The sequence below is a fragment of the Pseudorca crassidens genome, chromosome 18 (genome assembly GCF_039906515.1).
Source record: "Pseudorca crassidens isolate mPseCra1 chromosome 18, mPseCra1.hap1, whole genome shotgun sequence".
NCBI lineage: Eukaryota > Metazoa > Chordata > Mammalia > Artiodactyla > Delphinidae > Pseudorca > Pseudorca crassidens.
In genome coordinates this window covers 77,603,158-77,623,332 of record NC_090313.1, presented here as the reverse complement: position 1 = coordinate 77,623,332, position 20,175 = coordinate 77,603,158, and the positions used below count along the sequence as shown (strand labels likewise).

The 20,175-nt window shown below is 43.5% G+C and overlaps 1 protein-coding gene across 4 annotated transcripts in view; it reads left to right on the top strand.

Annotated features, from left to right (window-relative positions):
• The window catches only part of TNFRSF19 (TNF receptor superfamily member 19), an 89,253-nt gene that overhangs the window by 12,481 nt on the left and 56,597 nt on the right, over positions 1-20,175 (top strand). For 3 of the 4 annotated variants that reach the window (XM_067713718.1, XM_067713716.1, XM_067713717.1), the window contains exons 2-3: positions 6,086-6,188; positions 8,579-8,689. In XM_067713718.1, coding sequence (XP_067569819.1) covers positions 6,120-6,188; positions 8,579-8,689 — 180 coding nt within the window. In that variant the 5' untranslated portion in view covers positions 6,086-6,119. Of the gene's footprint in view, positions 1-6,085; positions 6,189-8,578; positions 8,690-20,175 lie in introns of those variants that run through there. The other variant, XM_067713719.1, reaches the window with a different exon arrangement.

Here is a 20,175-nt window from a genome sequence, read left to right as displayed (position 1 = left end):
TTCTCAAAAAGGTTACTGAATTGTTAAAATTAGAAAGATACATACCAGATCTTCCTCCTTGGTGATCTTTGTTGATATTATAGAGCTGTATTCAGAAATGGGGGCCTCACCTGAATTGTGTGCTACCGCCAACACTTATAGTTCAAGCTCAAGCTGTGGTCGCACAGATTTTCCCCTATATTATTTTATCCCTTACAACAGCCCTAAGAGTAAAAATGTTATCCCTAGCTAATGAATTTCTTCATTTCTTCAGCATACGTTGGGCACGTATTTTGGGTGAGTTACCGTTCTAGAGGGAAATCGCAGTTCTTGTCATGAAGTCCTCAGACCCTAACGGATGGTAAACTCAGACGGCTTGGTTGATGATGAATGAAGGAAGGTTGCCCCCTGTGACAACAGGGAGGAGTAGAGACTGGAGCACCAGACGCCTATGTTCTTCTATGGATGGGACAACAGATGCTCAGCTGTAGCTCATGTTGCCTTAATGTGGGACTCATGGATGCCAGGCTTTCTAATTTTTCAGGAAAATGCTTCTTTTTTAATATTGAAAACTTGCTTTTTTTTTTTTTTTTTGCGGTACGCGGGCCTCTCACTGTTGTGGCCTCTCCCATTGTGGAGCACAGGCTCCAGACGCGCAGGCTCAGGGGCCATGGCTCACGGGCCCAGCCGCTCCGCGGCACGTGGGATCTTCCCGGACCGGGGCACGAACCCGTGTCCCCTGCATCGGCAGGCAGACTGTCAACCACTGCGCCACCAGGGAAGCCCATTGAAAACTTACTTTTAAAATTAAGTGCTGTACTGACAGAAGGAAACGATGCATCCTGGCAAGATGCAATACAAGAGCTACAAAGAGAGAGAAGGAACCAGATGATCATCCTGTGAGACAGAGAGATATCCAGGGTGCTGTGGAAGCACCAAGGAGGGTTCCCGTGCCAGATTTGGGGAGACCCCGGTTTGACAGATTTAGGGAAGGCATGGTAGATGAGGCACAGTGTACAGGAGAGCCCCAAGGCAAAAGACGGGGCGGCAGTGGAGGGACCTGCAGGTTGAAGCCGCCACCGCGGTTCAGATCCAGGGGGCTGCCCCTCCGCAGCTGCTCCCAGAAACCCTGAGCTTTGCCTGGTGACGCACCAGCCCAGGTCTTCAGGATCTGGACGAGGAAGGGAAGGGGGCTGCACTTCGTTTGAGCATCTGTTGGATTTACCCCGTCTAGAGGCTGGGCCAATCAGGACGCCTCCCTGTTAGTTACCATTCATTCAGATGAGCAGGCTAAGCAGGTTAACTTGGTAAGCAGCCACTTTCTCTGCCGCTTAACAGAGTGTTTGCCAGTTCTGTGCTTTCTTTTTTGCTTGCCTGGTTCTCCTGACACCCGCTTGCATTTGCTGTAGAGCAGATGGTGAGGCAGGAATGCCACACACCTAGATTCCTGTAAACCAGCATCCTTGGTCTTCTCCTGATATTTAGGCAAACTGTGAAAACCCTTGTGGGCCCATTGTACATGATCTCATAATGTGTGTATCTTGTGCTTGACCACCCCTCCCCCAAATAAACAGAACCCGGAATTCCATCTATAAAAGCATTTCTTTACCTTGGCCAGACCCAGAAGTTAAAAGCAATTTCAGTAAATACCTTTTTATGGCCTTGTTTTTATTTTAAATATTATTACTTAAATGCTTGTTATTTCATTAACTTTTCCTTCTTTTTATGAATGCCAAAGCATTTCATAAGGTATTTCATTTGTTTCCAGGAAATTCAAGGTCACGCTTATAACACTGCGAGGGCTAAATTGTTTATTTCTAAACAGTCTGTGGCCAGGTGGCATGAAAAGTCTCCGCAGCCCTGCTTAGCTGGGAGTCCCTGCAAAGCACGCCTGTGCGGCGTCCTCCCCCAGATGGCATCACCTCCTTTCAGGCACCTAATAACCGCTTCATCAGAGCTGGTGTTCGTTCAACCTGTTACGTGGTTACATAGCTTTGTTCGTGTTGACCAGTTGGATGTAGTCCTACAGTGCTAAGTGGAAGGGACTTGGATGCTCAGCGTGGAGGGTACAGCCCTTAGTCAAGCTGGCAGAGCGCCAGGGCCCTGCCTCGGGGTCACCAAGCGTGAATTTGCTTTGGTTTCCACTGTTTCTAGTACATGTGTCCTTCGGCCCTCCGCGTTCTCCCCATTGTGGGGGGATAAAGATCTACTCTAGAGGGTAGGTAGTAAGGAAAGAAGCTGTACTTCTTCTGAAGCGCTGACACAGTACTTGATACCATGAATGCTAAGTTCACACTGACCCTGTTCTCAGTCTTCGAACGCTTTCTGCAGCCTCAATCCAGAGGCCTGAAACGCTACCTGCCCCTCGATTACGACAGTCTGCGTCATGTCCCACATTTGTCCAGAAGGTTGCAGCCTTCAGGGACTGTCACACACAACTGGACCATTTGCTCCTCAAGGATAATATCACTAACAGTGGCGGCCACCATTGCTAATGAGTATTGAGCACTTATTCTGGGCCAGGAACAGTCACATCTTCCAGCTGTTAAGCTCACTTATTCCTCACAGCCGTCCAGGAGGCGGTACTGTCACGACGCCCAATTCAGAGAGAAGGAAACAGACTTGGGTGAGGTCCACAGCGAGTAAGTGATGCTCCCAAGAACAGCAGGAACCACGGCAACATCAGCTTTCACCGTGGGTAAAACCATGAGCTTTTAGTCTGTCCCGGGCCCTGGGCTACGCATCTTACCTGCGTTATTTCAGCAGACCCTCAGCTCACCCCATGAAAAGGGGTCTGTTTTTGTCTCTGTAGATGTGTGGTCTCAGAGTGACTTTGCTAAGAAATGGGACTGAAAACCCAGGTGTTCCGGTTGCCATTTTCCTGTGACCATTCTCAATAACGCCCAGGCTGTTTTCCGTTATGGTGGGTTTACCTGCAGAAGACTATTGGAACTTGGCCTTTATATCACCCTGACGGCTCTCAGGATCACCCACCCAAGTCTAAATTACATCCCAGCCTCTTGGTGTAAAAAGCCAGGTTAAACAAGAAGCCACAGAAAACAGAAGTGGCGTATTTCAGTGACACAGTTCAATCCCCAGCTCCCAGTGTAAGAAATCTTCTGTGAAGCGCTGCTTGCGTATTTTAAGCCAATTAGGATTTTTAAAAATATGTCACTATATCATTTAATCCTGTGTCCTAATCTAAGGCACTGAATGCCTGGAGAAGGCAATAAGATTTTATATAAATCCGAAACAGAATGTTTATTTTATCCTGTTCACCACAGAAGAATTAGATCTGTTACATGCAAACAAATGTCACGTGTTTCCCACAGTGTATTTTTCATTGTTTTGTGCTTCTTCATTCACTTAGTTAATTCCGGAAGCGTTCACTGAGCACCTTTGTGCTCGACACTGGGAACACAGAGAGTTCTAGGTGTGATCCTAAAATTGAATGCTTTAAAGGAACATTCAGTCTGGGAGTGAAACTGACCTGCAATGTGATGGGTCTTGTCCATGGATGCGGAAAGGGCTGTGGAACCCCAGGGAGCACCTCTCTTCACTCTGCTTGGCTGTGGACCGCATTCAGCAGAGTGATAGTTGAGCTGGTTCCCAGAGGGACCCAAAAAGCGAAAGGCTGTCCAGACCAAGAGGGCAGGATCACGGGTGTCCAGAAGAACTGTGGGTATTGGGGTACGGCTGAGCTGGGCGGGCAGTGAGAGCAGTGACCCATGATGGGACCGGCAGGCTGGCGGGTGAGATTGTACAGGGCATAGGTGCCGGGCCGAGGAGTTCAGAAGATAAACTGCAGGGACAAACCCACCTGGACCCCTGGAAATTTAGGTGTAGCAATGCTCCTTTTGTATTTCCCATTCAAACTACTCAATTTAGCATGTGTGTTGGGACGATAAGACAAATCAGCACATTGGATCTAGTTCCATTAATTTTTTTCTACCCTATCATCTAAAAAAGACCCAAAATCTTTGTGATGCAAAAATCATAGTACACTTTGTTCAAATTTTCTCCTTTTTTTTGGTAGTGTATATGTGGTTTTTATCTCATCATCTTTTTTAGTTTATAAACTTTCAAAAAGGATCATGTTACTTACCTTTTTTGCCCCAAGAGCACTATTCATATATTTTTTCCATGAAATATTTACACTACAAAGATTTTTTTAGGGTAAAGAGGGTAAAAAATTCACCTGGATCACCACAGGATAAACCTAAACCATTGATAATATGTTGGCACATTTATTTTTGTACACAAAATGGGTGTATCTTACAAAGTCAGAAGCATAGCGCCATGACTTCTAGATTGACGTGCCTTTCCAAGAAGAGGCGGCAGTGTTTGTGTGCCTTACACAGTAACCTGCACCGTATCCCAGGAGAGTTTTCTGTGTAAACTGGATGTTCGATTATCGACCGATTATGGACAGACTCTATCGATCTCTTTATTTCTCATGTTTTATGTAAATGCTTTGGTATTTATACCCTCTTTTCCATATTAGTTTACTTCCATGTAGATTTTATGTTTTTTACTTTAAAAAAATTAACACATTAAAAAAAATTGAAGACCCCGCTGGGAAAGAGATAGCCTAAAGCACACCTTTCAGGGAATGTGATTTTATCTTCTGACCCCAATCCTTTGTCAACAGAGCAGCAGGTTGCATGGTTGGGTAATTGCTGGATGATTTTGAGATATGCAAGGGGAAAAAAAGGTACGACCAAGAAGCTGGAAAAGCAAAAAAAAAAAAAAAAAGCCGTTTGAATTCACTCAAAATGGGTCTTTCATTCAGCCAAGCTTACAAATGATTTTTCATTGCCCTGGTGGTTGGAGCTGCTGGGGCAGCTGGGATGACCACCTGGGTTGGTCTCCAGGCGGGGGAGGGGTACGCCCCTGGCTGGCTGCTTGGTCCATGGTTAGGACAGCAGCCTGCTCAGCCCGCTTCCTTTCTTGTTATTGTTGCTGTTTTTCTTGAGCTCTTTGGTTCTGGTTCTCTGCTCTGGTTTCTTTCCAGTTAGTCAGGTTATCTGCTCTGGGTTTCTGTTAAAGAGAAACGGAACCATTTTTTCTCTGTCTGATCAATGGAGGAACCAGGTGAGTCTTCACCTTTTAAACATTTTCAAATAAATCTCTTCTCTTGACATTGTGTGAATCTGTAAAACAAAACAAAACAGATTCATTTCTGCATTTTCGATCATTCCTGGTAAAGACAAAGAGGCTTAGTTTATCTTTTCTTGAAATGTCAGGATACTGCCTCCAATTCATCACTTGTAAATGATTTTTAGATGGTTTTAAACAAATGCTCATTTTTCTGCTCGTAGATGATTTGCACTGCACTGGTTTGGGGAAGAGCTCACAAATGCCAGATGTTAGCTATTTCTGCTTCTTAGTGGAGCTGAAGGCCCAATACCCAAGCACACAGTTTTTATTAAACGGAGCAGGTTGTTTTCAGCTGTATGTGACACGGGGACATTGGAGCCACCCACCTGGGTTTGCATCCAGCTCTGCCCCTCACTTGTGATGTGACCTTGGGCAAGTGACTCAGGCCTCTCTGAGCCTCAGTCTCCCCATCTCTAAAACGGGGATAATGACAGTATCCACCTTCTAGAGTAGTTGTGAAGATGAAATGAGTTCTGCTAAAAATAGTACCTGGCATGGCGTGCTTAGCATGTGTTAAGTGTTATTTTATCATAGTTATCATCCTGTATGACTAAACCCGTATAAATGGAAGGTTTCTATAAGTCACAGTTTGAATGTGATTCTCTGCTGGGTGAAGTCGACTGGACACTGTAGAGACTTGGATAGAAAGAAAATAAAGGCATGTGTAGCCTGGGAACTCAGAGCCAGCAGGAATTTTGTATATACTGTGTAGGTAGACAAAGCTTCAATTCTCATAACCTAAATCTGTAAAGAATTACATCGTACTTGTCTATGGTATCCTTTTAAAAGGTGATTCCTTTTAAAACATAAATAGTGTTATGTCTTACTAACATACTAAATGATATTATGGTTTACTAGTGTATATAGTAAATGGTAACATTGTATAGTAAATACAGAAAGCAGTCACTCATGTTATTAATGTTAACTGTATCTTCTTATCTTTTAGAGCTCTTCAACCAGAAATACATTTAACGAGAGCAATGGCTTTCAAAGTGCTACTAGAACAACAGAAAGCATTTTGCACGGTTGTAGTTTTACTAGCCTGTTTGGTAAGTCAGCTCTTTACTTTCATAATGTGGGGAAAGAATTCATAGAACTAGTACCCAATCTATTTTCTATTTCTAACCCCATATCTTAAAATTTTCTTTCAAATTCATTTTATCATTGTTGCATATAATTAATAAGTCAGAGGTTGCTGTTGGGTCTTGACTTGTGTAACAGTGGTCGCAATTATTTATTTAAATCTAGATGAAATCATAAAACCACAGCATCGCTCGTTGCTGCGTGATAATGTTGCTCCATCGAGTTTGTAGGCAGATGCTGCTCCCAGCACAGCCTAACAAGACCTTAGATTCTAGTTTGGAGCCCACGACTTCACAGGTTGTGAAAAATTAGGAATCATTTCTTAAATGCTATTGTTTTACATAGTTATTTATATCCTTCTTGGTTTCAAAAAGCATCAAAGACAGATGGAGAATTGTAATGTTTGAAAGCTTTAACACAAAACATCTATGTAGGTGTTCAAAAGAATTACTGAAACATTTAATCTGGAGATGCAGTCATGATCTACAAATATAAAAAGAATTATTTACACTGAAGACAGTTCCTGAAGTCTTCTTGGAAGACAAAGGAAGAGGAAATGGGGTCCGATTGGAGTCTGACATGCAGATAGATGTAAGGAAAACATCCCTTCCTTGAGCTGAGGTTGTTAAACATTGGAAGAAATGGTCCACAAGAGAAGCTGAGGCATTTCTTTCTCAAAGCGATGCAGTGTCTTTGTGGTGGAGGGGAATCTCCTCTCTCCTTTAAATAAAACCAAACTCCTCTAAGATTGGTTGTTAATGAGGGTTAAGAAAGGTGGGAGGTGATTACTAGACCTTTAGCCCCAAATCATGGTTTGGTCTTGAACCCCACCTTGGATTCTCCCTCCTGCCTGCTCTAGAGGTTAAGGCTGTGATTTTATTTAAGGAGGTTGGCTGACTTCATTATAGATATTTGCTCCAAGGTGGAGACAGTTTGTACTGAATAACCTCCCATTGTTATAACCGTCAAAAACCATTTCTGTGCACTTGTGCCGTGGACATGACACACACCAGCCTCTGTTCCCCCAGTGCTTCCTGAGGTTCTCAGTTTTCCTTTAGGGAAACAAAATTGTGTCAATAGTCAGGAATGTTACTGAGGGAGTCCCTGCTTGATGTAAGAGTTTGAACTGAAAGTTGTCACCAGTCTGAGATTCTGTTAATATCAACATTTTTAATGAAATACCGTCTGTTAAGAAGCAGATATACACACTTTTGTAGGATGGTGTGTATAAGATGAACTTACATTTTTAGGTAAAATAAGAAATAAAGACTATATCTTGAAAATGACTTACAACCTTTGTTTTTGCAAAGCAGATAATCTTTGCATTTAAGTCCTATGCTGTGAACCAAAGTTTATTGTTAGGACATAGAGAACAGACTTGTGGTTGCCGTGGGGGAGGGATGGATTAGGAGTTTGGGGTCAGCAGATGCAAACTATTACATATAGGATGGATAAACAACAAGGTCCTACTATATAGCACAGGGAACTATATTCAATATCTGGAGATAAACCATAATGGAAAAGAATAGGAAAAAGAATGTATATATATGTATAACTGAATCAATTTGCTGGGCAGCAGAAATTAACATAACACTGTAAATCAACTATACTTTAATTTTTTAAAAAAGTATATTGTTAGGTCCAAATTAAGTGGCAAAATGGCAGTCAGTAGGAAAGTAAGTTCATGTTTACATGACACTTTTACTCTGAAGCATTCAGAGAGTTGGGCCATTGTTATTTTCATCATTATCAGGAATTTTACTGATGTCACGATCGTCAGAATTTTTTGAATGATGAACTCTAAGTAAATGGAATTCAGCTGAAAAACTTCTGCATCAAAGCTGGGTATCAGATATGTCTAAAGGATAATAGCAGAGCTCTTGGGACTAGTATATGTATTCCATTTACTTATTTATTCAACTCATTATGGGTGAATATGTTTTCTTAAAGAGCAAAAATATAATTCTTGAATTCAGACTTTTTCAGGTTGCAAAAGGACCTCGGTCTCTACATAACTGTTCTTTTATGCATCTTCTTACTTAGAAAAGAGAGCAGTTTCTACCTGTTTTTACCTTGGGTACTCAGAAGAGTGTCAGAAGAAGATAGCAGTTAAATCCAGAAAAAGAGAGCTCTCATTCAAGGCATACAGAGAGGAATCAGGCTTGTTGATTTAATTGTTCCACTGACTTTTCCAGAAAGTGGTTATTCTTCCTGAAGTGAAAACTGAGTTGGCCTCACTCTGAATCAATGTTTACATTCAGTGATTATGCGAATAACACTGAAGATACTATTCCTTTTTTGTGAGAAATAGAATTAACTTCCCTTAAGATAACGTGCTGTGAAACATTTATTTCAGGCATGTAGAGTGATCTGTGAAACAGGAGACTGTGGACAACAGGAATTCAGGAATCAGTCAGGAAACTGTGTTCTCTGCAAGCAGTGTGGGCCAGGCATGGAGTTGTCCAAGGTAACTGTCGGGTGTGTGGGAAAGTTGTAGATCTGTCTTTAAAATGCGTTCTTTTCAGCTAAATTCTTTCAGTTAATGACTAGTGAAGATTTCTTGGTTTGTCATGTCCCTTTAGCCAAATATTGCACAATTCCCTTTTCAATACATTCGATTCATGTGTCTTACTGAGATAAAAGAAATAGATTCTAATAACCGTAATTCAATAAATGTCATTGTTGTGTATAATTTAGTGTTTATTGTATTTTATTGAAAGAATAGAACCATTAAACAACAAGGTCCTACTGTATAGTACAGGGAATTATTCAGTGACCTGTGATAAACTGTAATGAAAAAGTATACGAATGATGGGATCACTTTGCTGTACAGCAGAAATTAACACAACATTGTAAATCAACTATACTTCAATAAAATAAATTTTAAAAAAGAATAGAATCATTAAGGTTTATTTGCTCTAATTAAAAAGAATCAGCATTCTACTAAAGATTTATAAATAAAGCATTGATAACAGAAAATGGTAATAATACTATTTACTGGGCCTTCTTTTTCTTAAAATTAAGGTTACAATTACTAGTCAAGAAAAACAGAGCCCCAGCAGTGTCTTAAGTAACCAGGCTCCAAGGTCGCAGTTCTTTTCCAAGCCGGGGTTTGGAACATTCCTTTGACAGTGCCAGTATGATTATTAATTTTCCCACTTTGAGTAGATGCTACTCCCGGGAGCATCTTCAATGTATTCATCTTCACCACTGCTTGTGAAGCAGCTGTGTTCCAACTGGGTGGATTCAGAGTTCTGGGTGTTCCTGGGCACTTTGCTGTGAGCGTGTTCAGAGCCGCACATGCATTTGCTTTATTTTCTGACCTTTTGAAGACGTTACCAGTTGTGGACAATTGATGTATCGTTTTGTTCTAAAGAATGCACCAAGGTCTTCCTGTTAGAAAAGGAACAAAAGATGTGTCTTTTTATTTTAAGTGACTTTTCAAAGAGAAGTCCTTTCCCCTACAGTCTGCTGTTCTCTGAATTTGAGTCTTGTCATTCATAGATTTTTGATCGATGGTCTGCAAACAGCAGGAAACAAAGAATTATACATTCCACAAGCGATTCCTGGTGGATGGCCTCTCTGGGTGTTGTGTTTAATATGTCGGCTTTCAGCTTCTTGTGCCGTCCGCTTGGAAGGAACTGGCTGAATTTTGAACTCTGCGGCGTCTAGTTGCTGAAGCCCCCTGGCCGATGTTTTTTAAATCCCTGTGGATTGTAGTAACATGAGTTTTCAGACATAGGTTTTGCTCTGTTGGATGTAAAAAGGTCCTTTATAACAGGAGGGCTGCATATCTAGGATCTGTCAACAAAGTAGTTAAGAATGCGATTGTGCCCGCGAGGAAAGCAGTGATGTTTCTACCCCTCAGAGTTCTTTTGTCAAATCTCTGTGAAAATATGAACGAATCACAGATTCGAAGAGATGAGTGAATCATTTGTAAGGAATTGCTCCCTAACCTTCATCCTTTATCTAGAGAATGAAGATGGAGGTTCTGTTAGCTCGCAGTATTCTTTTTTAAATCCATCCTCTGAGATTATCTGATAACAGTTTCTGTATTTCATAATTTCCCAGATATCCATAAGAAGTATTTTTCATTAGGTAGTAATTTTCCCCGAGTATTGCAGTAGCTGTCCAACTTTACTGGAGCAACCAAAAGGAAACAATCTGAATAACCCTGCCTGTGTGTACTTATTTTAGTTATTAATATTTATGATCATTTTCCTCATCAAAAAAACCAGGACAAAACATTGAGTGAGAAAGAGTAAAAGTAAAGGTAACGACGCCACTGAAATATTAGATTCTCAGGACCCACTCAGAAGCACAAACTTACAAATGTAGAGCGTGTTCCTGCCTGTCCTGAGGTGTCCACCCTGCAGGCAGGCAACCCCTCAGCTTTCACCCTCACTGTCTAAACAGACCGCCCAGCTCCTTGTAACAGACACTTAGCGAATCTTTGCTCAAGGAGTGGACGAATCTGTCAGCCTCGGATAGGTTTTGGAAAAAAAGGTGACAGTTAAATCTAGTAATATAAAAGTTAACGAATGTGTGATTGTGTGTTGCAAATAATGTTTTGCCAAGTCTTTTAGCTTGGTTTTAGCTCTTAGTAAATAAAATTAGCAAGTGAGCCTCGCTCAGGGTCTAAAATGTAAAACATAAGAAAGGCAAAGGAGTCAAATACACCTATGGAAGTAAAAATACATTTTTATTTTCTAGTTAATTAATCAAGGCAAAGATGTGAGTTTTTTATAAATAATTACTTTGGAGCTGGAAGTTTCTAAACTGTCCACTCATGAATTTGCAGTTTCTTCCTTCCAGGCTGCCTTTATTAAATTTTTAGCAAGAACATACATCTTTCAAAGGAAAGAAGAGTAAGTTCTGAGTATATTAAAATCAGATAAATCACTTAAATCAACAAGTATGTTCAACTGGTTAATTGTCACTTCCAAGCTTTGCAAATCAAGGCAAAATTTATTCTTTTCACTGAGACTAAGTTTTTGTTAAATTGTTAGAAACTACATTTATAAATAGTCTATTTGCTTGTTGCTTGGAATACTAACTATATCATTGGGGGGTTACCTGTTAATTTGTAATGAAGCAGATGAGTACAGGAGTCTTTACTTTTTTAACTGAGGTGTACCATTTCGGCTACCAGTGGTGTTTGAAATTTTGAAAGCACAATAAATAGCAAATATTTTATAATTAGTTATGAAAAAGTAGGGAAGCTGGATCAAATTATTGATATCCACAACTAAAGTTTTCTTTATATTAAGAATTTTTAAAAGAGCATTTTCACCAAACATAGAGTTTTTAATCATCTTTATTCTAACATTATTATGTAACTTATTCTGCTGTACTAAGCGTAATTGAAAACTTCTGTCCATTTTTCTACTATCATGTCTATCCAAAATAAATTCCGGGTCATGAGGTTCTTCAAATTACAAACGTATATCTATACCTTAAAACTCAAGCTTGCAAATACTTCGGGTAAGCAGGTGTGGTTGAAATTTCCATCTGTGGTTTTATTGCTCCTAATTATTATTTTCTTTGGAAGGCATTCAGTCCTGCCTTTTCACGAGGTATGGCTCACTCTCCCACGGTTAGGTCTCTACATTGGGACATGCAGTTGGGCTTGTTGGAAGGTGCCGGAAGAGCTTTCCAGGGGCAGCATGTGCTCTGCTCACCTGTGGTGTGTGGTCAGCGCTTCCCGACCGCTTTTTCCTTCCTTTCAGTTGTGAGAGCGTGAGGAGCCTACGCAGCAGCTCCAGGTTCAATAAGACCCTTGATGCTTGTTGAGAGCAGTACCCTTCTCATCTTTGGCCACTTTTTAAACGAGTACTTATTTTCACCTTTCACCCTGGATACGTTGCGTGTGTTCATCTGCAGGGTGTGTCTTAACCTAAAAAATATGGACTCTCTCTCAAAATGTCTTTAATTGTGAGTCTGTGATACATACCGTGCAATGAAAATAGCTAACATTGGCCAACATGTATTATAGTGAGCCAGGTTCTATGTGATCTTTGTATGACATAAGGAATTCTTACAGCATACGTCTTAAGTGGGGAGCATATATAACTACCCCTGTTTAGAGGTTAGTCGGTGTGTCCACCATCACTGTAAGTAAGTGACAGTGTCGGGGGGAGGGGGGGCTCTTGGGGTCACCGTCTGCCTCCCGCCTTGATAATGCCCGAGCACAGCGCACCTGGAAGGACTTTCTGTGCTGATGCACATGGTCTCTACCTGTGCTGTTCAACACGGGTGCTACGAGCCACTGTAGTTATCGAACACGTGAACTGTGGCTGGTGTCACCGAGGAACTGGGTTGCTTATTTCATTTTAAGTAATGAAATTTAAGTTTCCCCATGTGAGGTTATGGTTGTCATATTGGACAGTGTTGTTCTAGAATGATCGACTTCCCTCCAGAAGCAGTGGCTTAGGACCAACTTTGAAAACACAGACAAATATCCCAGCGTGTGTGATGCAGGAGCTGCTCCCAGCAGCCTTCTCCCCGCCCTCCTCCTCCGGGCAGTGCGCTTGTCCAGGTCCCCACCTGTCCCTCCCACTCCGCTGGCTCCGCCCACCAGCGCTGCCCTGGGGCCACGCAGAGCGGTAGCATCTCAGCAGCCCTTTCGGTTCCCAGGTCCCTCCCACAGGGCCCCAAGCACCATCTCTGTCATTTCGGCTCTTTTTTAGTAACTCAGCTTAGGAAGTCGTTTTCCTGAATCTTTGGGGAAATACGTGACGGGTCACCGAGCCATTTAGAATCTGTGTTGAGGACTTTATCCCCTTGAGCCCTATTTACTCTCTCCCCCACTGCAGGGTTTAATTTTTAGTCTTTGAAAGTTTATGATAAAGATAATGAATAATGTCTTTTTCCTATTTCCGAGGCAAAAAATACCGAGTATGATTTCCATGGCTCTGTAAGCAAGCTACGCTGGGCGTTTTGACCACGACCGTGTGCGTGAGCGTTCGGTGGCGTCCTGGGGGCTCGTGAGAGTGAGCGGGAGATGATTTTTGTTTTCCCAAAGTGACCACATTAGACTTGAATTCTCACCGTCTAGAGTTTGCCCGCCCACGGCCCCTCCTCCGCACCGAGCATTAATGCCAACAGTGTGCTTTTAACACGATCGCCTCCCGGCAGTAAATCAGGAAACTAGTTTTTGCATGAGCCTCTGGAAACAGACTTCAAGACTCTGGAACGGTTTTCAAAGTAAGCTTTGCTAAGCAATTATTGGGATGACTTTAGTTAATGTGAAAAAAGTTAATTCTTGTAAACAACAGCACCCTTCCCTCCCCGCGGGTGCACGCGGGGCTCCCTATTTCTAAAGACATCTCCTCTTTGGAAAACTGTTTACATCCTTAGGAAGAAAATCACACAAAGATTAATGTAATTTTCAAGCATAAAAAAGATTCATTTCTGCCATTTAATTACAGTGTCACTCACTTTATTTGTGTCTAATTATACCTAATCAAGCCCAGTGGTGGTTGGCAGGTATTAACAAGCTCTAGCTTGTAATTTTTCGCTAGAAAACTCAACTCTGGGTTTTCACAAACCAACAGCTGGGGGGCTATGTCTTTGGTGTTGTTTTCTTAAAGGAAATTAAAAAGCTGATTGCTGCACACCAGCCGCACCTGAATCTGATTTGTCGTTTCCATTTGTGTGCCCTAGATTTTCTTTATGAATAACTTCTTCTCCATCCAGTTTGAGCTTTCAAAATTCAAAGAACCCAAGTTAATACTCATTGGCTGTACAAATAAATAGTGCTTTTGACCGGAGGCCCCTGGATGTGTTTCCTGGATAATTCATGGTCTGTGAGGATCTCCCCTGTCGGGGGGGCGGGCCTGCTCCCCCAGCGTGTAGGTGAGATCCAGTGGTGTTTTTTGTTCAGTTCTGGATTTGCAGAGGGAGAGGAGGAGGAGGGGGTATGAGCACTGTTTACTTTCGGTCATTTTGCTACTGGAAAGCCACCAAATGTGGCTTAAAAATATTGGGCAGAGTGACAGAGCCACGGCTGCCCCCAGCTCGGCTGGAAGGAGCCCAGCTGGGCCCAGCCCTCTCTTGCTTTGGAGCCAAGATCAGGAAGCTGCTCACACCTCCGCCCGCCCAGGGGGAAGGCTTGGCCTTACCAGCTAGGAGATGTTGCTGTGGCCCTTACAGGCTTTTGCTCCCTGGGATAAAATAATAGTAGTTGTACTAATACTGATACTGCTACTAATAATAAACTTGAGCAAATACTGCTTCACACAATATTTGTTCGTCCATCTGTTTACCCAGCATTAGCTCTTCATCACGCACTGGCGTAGCTGCGGTGAAAGAAGAGATACTCAGTGGCACCTGCTGAAGTGGGCAGGGCAGGCGTCGTTCAGAACCTTTGCAGTAGGCATGGGGATTTCACAGCGGGAGGGAAGGGGCTGACCTCTGAATACAGCCTGGATGAGTGGGAGTTCGTAGCCGAGGAGGAGGGGTCGAGTCCGTGGTGGGAGTTACTACCAGGAGACACCAGAGGCAGAGAGTTTCTGACCGAAGCCGACCGACGGGTTCTCGCTGGACACAGGGTGGGACGGCCGGATGTCACCTGGGGGGTGGGAGGCTGAGGACCCTGGGGGGGAGGGCCCTGGCTAAACTGACCCCGCAGGGCTCTTGCTGGAACTAGATTTCACGAGGCCATGCGCAGATGGGCCGGGAGAAGGTTCAGGAGGCCGACTCAAGCGTGGTCACGCAGAGAACCCTTGACAGCTTCAGGGATGTGGGCTTTGGGGAAGGCGGGGTAGGGGGCGATGTCAGATGCCAAGGGTTAGTCCCTTAGTTTATGATTTGGGGAAGTAAGTAGGAACCCTGTGGCCGTGCATTCTTTTCTATCCATGTGTGTATTTTCCCACCTCAAAGTTTGTTAATAAAAAGGCCTTCCCGGTGATTCAGGGCAGTCCTCGGTATTTCCTTCTAGCTTTCAGGCACCAGGTCATAATTTCAAAAATGAAGAACTGCCGTATCGTTCTGAAGCCCCAATGCATTTCTAGCCTTGATGTTAATGGCAGACTGTCCTCCATAAAAATAAAACACGTAGCTAATCCTGGAGCCCAGGCCAGTGACTGACTCACTCTTCCCTCCCCCTTCTCCTCCCTCTCCCTTAGCCTCCCACACCAAACACACACACACACACACACACACACACACACACACACACACACACACAGAATCCTTCTACTAACTGGTGAGAGGGCGAACTCAGTACAACCTGGAAAGTGTCAAAGAAAACCAGAACAGGACAGAGGTTACAGCAGGAAAAACAAATTCTATTCAGGAACTTTTGCAACAGGAGAAGAGAGACCTCGCTCCAGAACCGCATTCAGCTCCACATCCAACGTGGACACATGGGGGTTACAGCCCCGGAGCAGAGCGGGGGGCAGGGTGGACGCTCACCAGGAGGAAACGGCGGCGGAAGGGGGATCCTGGCTATACAGACGCCAGGATTCCTGCTGCAGGCAGACAGGGGACCAGGCCTCACCTGGGGCGGGGGGTAGGGTGGGTGGCTTGGGAGGTCAGATATGGAGAATAAGCAGGTACTGAGGATGGGGGATTCTGGCTAAACCAACTGGACAGGATCCTCGGACAACCGGGTTCTTCAAGACCAGACCTAGGAACAGGGTGCAGTCGAAAAAGTGGCTCAGAGACGCCTGCAGACTTTGGTCAAGCAGAGAGTCTGTCAAAGGAAAGACTGAGCAGAGCCAGTGTGGGCAGCCTGCCCCTTCCTCCTGTCACCATGGACCTGTCCACACCTCTGCTTCTGTCCCCAAAGGAAGCACTGTGCCTGGGAGCTCTCCCCCTTGTGCCCCAAGGTCACATGGGAAAAACTAAAAGATCTAATACTGTTGGTATTTTCATGAGATGCCCAATTAGATCACGTGATGCTTGCCAGCTCAGTTGGCCGCGCTCGAAGGATACCTTCTGTGCCCCAGCACCTGGGTGCAGTGATGAGTAAGAGCAGCTCCCGTGGGGTACCAACCTGCATCCCTGCGGAGGAACCCGCGCTCAGGGGCTGATGCCAGCGCTCCCCACAGTGCGCCGAGCGGGGTGAACGAAAAGGAGATGCAGAATAGTTGTCCACACACGAGGAGGATGTGTCTGGGAGGTTTCCCCAGACCTGGCACAGTGGCGGAGTGGAAAGTTAGGGACGGAGGATGGAAAGACAGGTTACCATGGGACAGGGGCTGGTGACCCCCCCCCCCGTCTCTCTCTCTGTCTCTGTCACTCTCTCTGTCTTTGTCTCTCTCTCTCCGTTGTTTCGCCTCCTTCCGTTTCTCTTGGTAGTTGTTTATTGAACTTAATATGGAAGATTTCAAGGCATTTTAACCACCTTGTTTTAGTGAATGAAATAAAAACATCAAGGTAGACATTTATATGGGGGGTAATTTAATATTATATGCTTTTTACTTTATAGCCTGGATTTCAAATAATTGTGGCGTCTCTGCGTTTATGGTGCTTTAGAAATGTGATAAATCGGCTCTAAATGTGGTTGCTGCCATGGATGCTGTACAGTAATTCTTCGGAAATAACTGCTCTGAATTTCTAGTTAATTCAAGGTGTCTAGTTAATTTAACATGTGGAATGAGCACTTCATACACTTCTTAGACTCTCATGAACTGAAAGTGATGATATTCTTAAAAGTTTAAAAATAATATTAGGCTGTGTTTCTAATAATCTTTTTTTAAATGGCAAATACTTTAGAGAAAGTATATATTTTTAAAATTTTATTGAAGTGTAGTTGATTTACAATGTTGTGTTAATTTCTGCTGCACAGCAAAGTGACTCAGCTATACATACATACGTTCTTTTTCATATTCTTTTCCATATGGTTTATCATAAGATATTGAACGTAGTTCCCTATACAGTAGGACCTTGTTGTTTATCCATCCTACACATACTAGTTTGCATCTGCTAATCCCTAACTCCCACTCCATCCCTCCCCCACCCCCCACCCCCATCCTGCTTGGCAACCACAAGTCTGTTCTCTGTGTCTGTGAGTCTGTTTCTGAGAGAAAATATATTTTGAATAAAATTCCCCCAAATAATCGATCTCTGTACAAGTATGGCTCATGGTACCTGCTCTGTACATTCTGGTACTCTTTTGTGATGGTGATGGTACAAAGCCTTATCTCAACCCCTCACCTGAATCTACCCCAAAGAGAATTGCTGCAGCTGCCCCCAGAGCATATAAGCTGCAGGCAGAAATAGTAAGCCGGTATCCAGGTAATAAAGGCAAAAGCTGTGATGCCCTTGGAGCCTGGCTTTGTTTTCTTTCTGCACGTGATTTGGTCCAGTGCAGAGTGAACCAAAAAAAAAAAAGTTTCATGAAATCCTCATTCTATAAACTCTAATGACATGTAAATCACACACAACGATACATGGCAAAAACTCATTGGTCAAAGCGGTGCTTATGTACAATATAAACTCTAGACACAGCCAGGGATCAAAACAGAAGCACAAAGATTTCCCAACACTGAAGTATATGTTTTCTCAAAAGAGATGGAACTGTCAGTACACCTGTGTATATTCTTTCAAGTTCATTTCTAGTCAGGTCATTTCTCTAGTTTCTCAGGACTGGAGAGGGGAAGTGAGTGGCTATAGACAGCGAGGCTCGGCAGGAGGGAGGGAGGCCCGCTGACCACGTGGCAGGGGCGTTAGAGCAGCAGAACGGCCCCACAGGCCCAGGACTGCCTAGTTCTTTGTATGACGGCGCAACGCAGTAGTGGATTCAACCAGGAAAGGTTAAATTCTGTCTTATGTACCCATTTTCAAAAGGAGGTACTTGCGGGCTTCCCTGGTGGCGCAGTGGTTGAGAGTCCGCCTGCCGATGCAGGGGACGCGGGTTCGTGCCCCGGTCCGGGAGGATCCCACATGCCGCCGAGCGGCTGGGCCCGTGAGCCATGGCCGCTGAGCCTGCGCGTCCGGAGCCTGTGCTCTGCAACGGGAGAGGCCACAACAGTGAGAGGCCCGCGTACCGCAAAAAAAAAAAAAAATTTTTAAAAAAAGGAGGTACTTGGGATTCGATTTAGAAAAATTTTTATTCAATAAAAATGTTTTAGATGGAAAGTGATGTTTGAAGTAGCCTAGAAAAAATTGGGGTCTGCAGATCACTTTATTCCCCAGTGAAGCTTTATTATACTGGAATCAGGAAAATCGGTCTGTTGGGCTGTAGAGAATCCAAAACAGTAATGGCCATGGATATCATTTGTTTACGGACACCTGTGCTTGATTTAGAGTTTAGAGGCTTCATATGTTTTCCCTTTTATTCCTCAGAGTAACCCTGTAGGGCCTGCATTGTTATCCCATCTCACAGATGAAGAGTCTGAGGGTCAGAGAGTTCCCAAGATAACTTAGCTGGCAAGTGGCCGATGTGTCTTTTGCTCCAATGCAGGAAAATATACACTTTCCCCCTGTATCAGCCTGGCTTGAAAAGCAACATTTCTGACGTTTGCTACCAGTTCATAGACGCCTACCTCTTTCCCTTTGTTTTCCTATCTTCCTCTCCCTCCCTTTTTCTTTCCTTCTCTGTTGTGTGTTAACCTGTATATGAGACCCTTACAGTCCCAGCTTCCTGGATCAAAGCGTGATGTTGAAATCGCTGCCGCAGGAACTTTGAGGGATATGCCCAGCCTGAGTGAGGAGGTCCTGCCCCGGATGTCATGTGCACACGCTTTGATCCTGGGACTCGGGGTGGGAGGCTCCCTTCTGTGCCTAAAGAAAGCCTTCGGATGCCTGGGGCTCTCTCAGCAGCTAACACTGTCCTGGTGCAGATCCCACTGCTGTGCACAGCCCCCCAAAATAGCAGTGGTCTCCTTCCCGCCAAGACCAAGTACACATCCTAAGAAATTCTTTCTCAGTGTGTGTCTGTATTGTCTTCCTGATTACTAGAGATGCTTCCTGCACGAAAATCAAATCATTACAGAAGTATAAAAACTGAAAACACCTCATAATTCCAGTACCCCCCCCAAAAAAAAGATAATCCCTGTTAACAGTTCTAAAGAAATTCTAATTTGTGAATTAGTATTTAAAACTTTTCCCCCCTGCTTCTGTCTGTGCCTTTGGTTCAGAACATTGTCTAGCTGGAGCCCTCAGGGTTAGGAAGGTGCTGACCTTCTGCTTTGTTTTTCTCCCCTGCTCTTTGCTGTGCTTGTTCAAGACACACATTTGCAAGACTGGCAGAGGAATTGAAGGGGGAAAGGAAGGGATAGCCCCTCCCAAATGTGAGTGAGTTCATTAGTGAGGTCTGGATTGAAGTATCGTTGCTAATATCCTTTACTGAGTGGCTTACTGCGTACAGGGAATACTATTCTTTGTGTTTTTGTTTTTTAATTGAAGTATAGTTGATTTACAATGTCGTGTTAGCTTCAGGTGTACAGCAAAGTGATTCAGTTTATATATATATACACATACATATATATGTATATATATATATATGTATGTATGTATACTCTTTCAGATTCTTTTCCCTTACAGGTTATTACAAGATATTGACTAGAGTTCCCTGTGCTATACAGTAGGTCTTTATTGATTACGTATTTTATATATAGTAGTGTGTATATGTTAACCCTAACCTAATTTATCCCTCCCTCCACCCACCCTTCCCCTTTGGTAACCATACATTTGTCTGTGAGTCTATTTCTGTTTTGTAAATAAGTTCATTTGTATCTTTGTGTGTGTGTGTGTGTTGGTTTTGATTTAATTTTCAGCCAATAAGTACTGCTTAGTTGACTTTGTATAAAAATATGGATGAAGAAGTTAAATATATAAATTTTATGGAGAAGCGAGAATTCTGACCTCGCTGGATCTGTGTTCTGGCTTCTGTGGTTCCCAATGAGGAAGCTGAGGTGTGATTGGGAGCCCTGCCCGCCCCCCCCCCCCGCTGCCCCTCTGGCTGTGTGTGGGCTTCCAGCATGCCCTCCACATGGGGCTCTG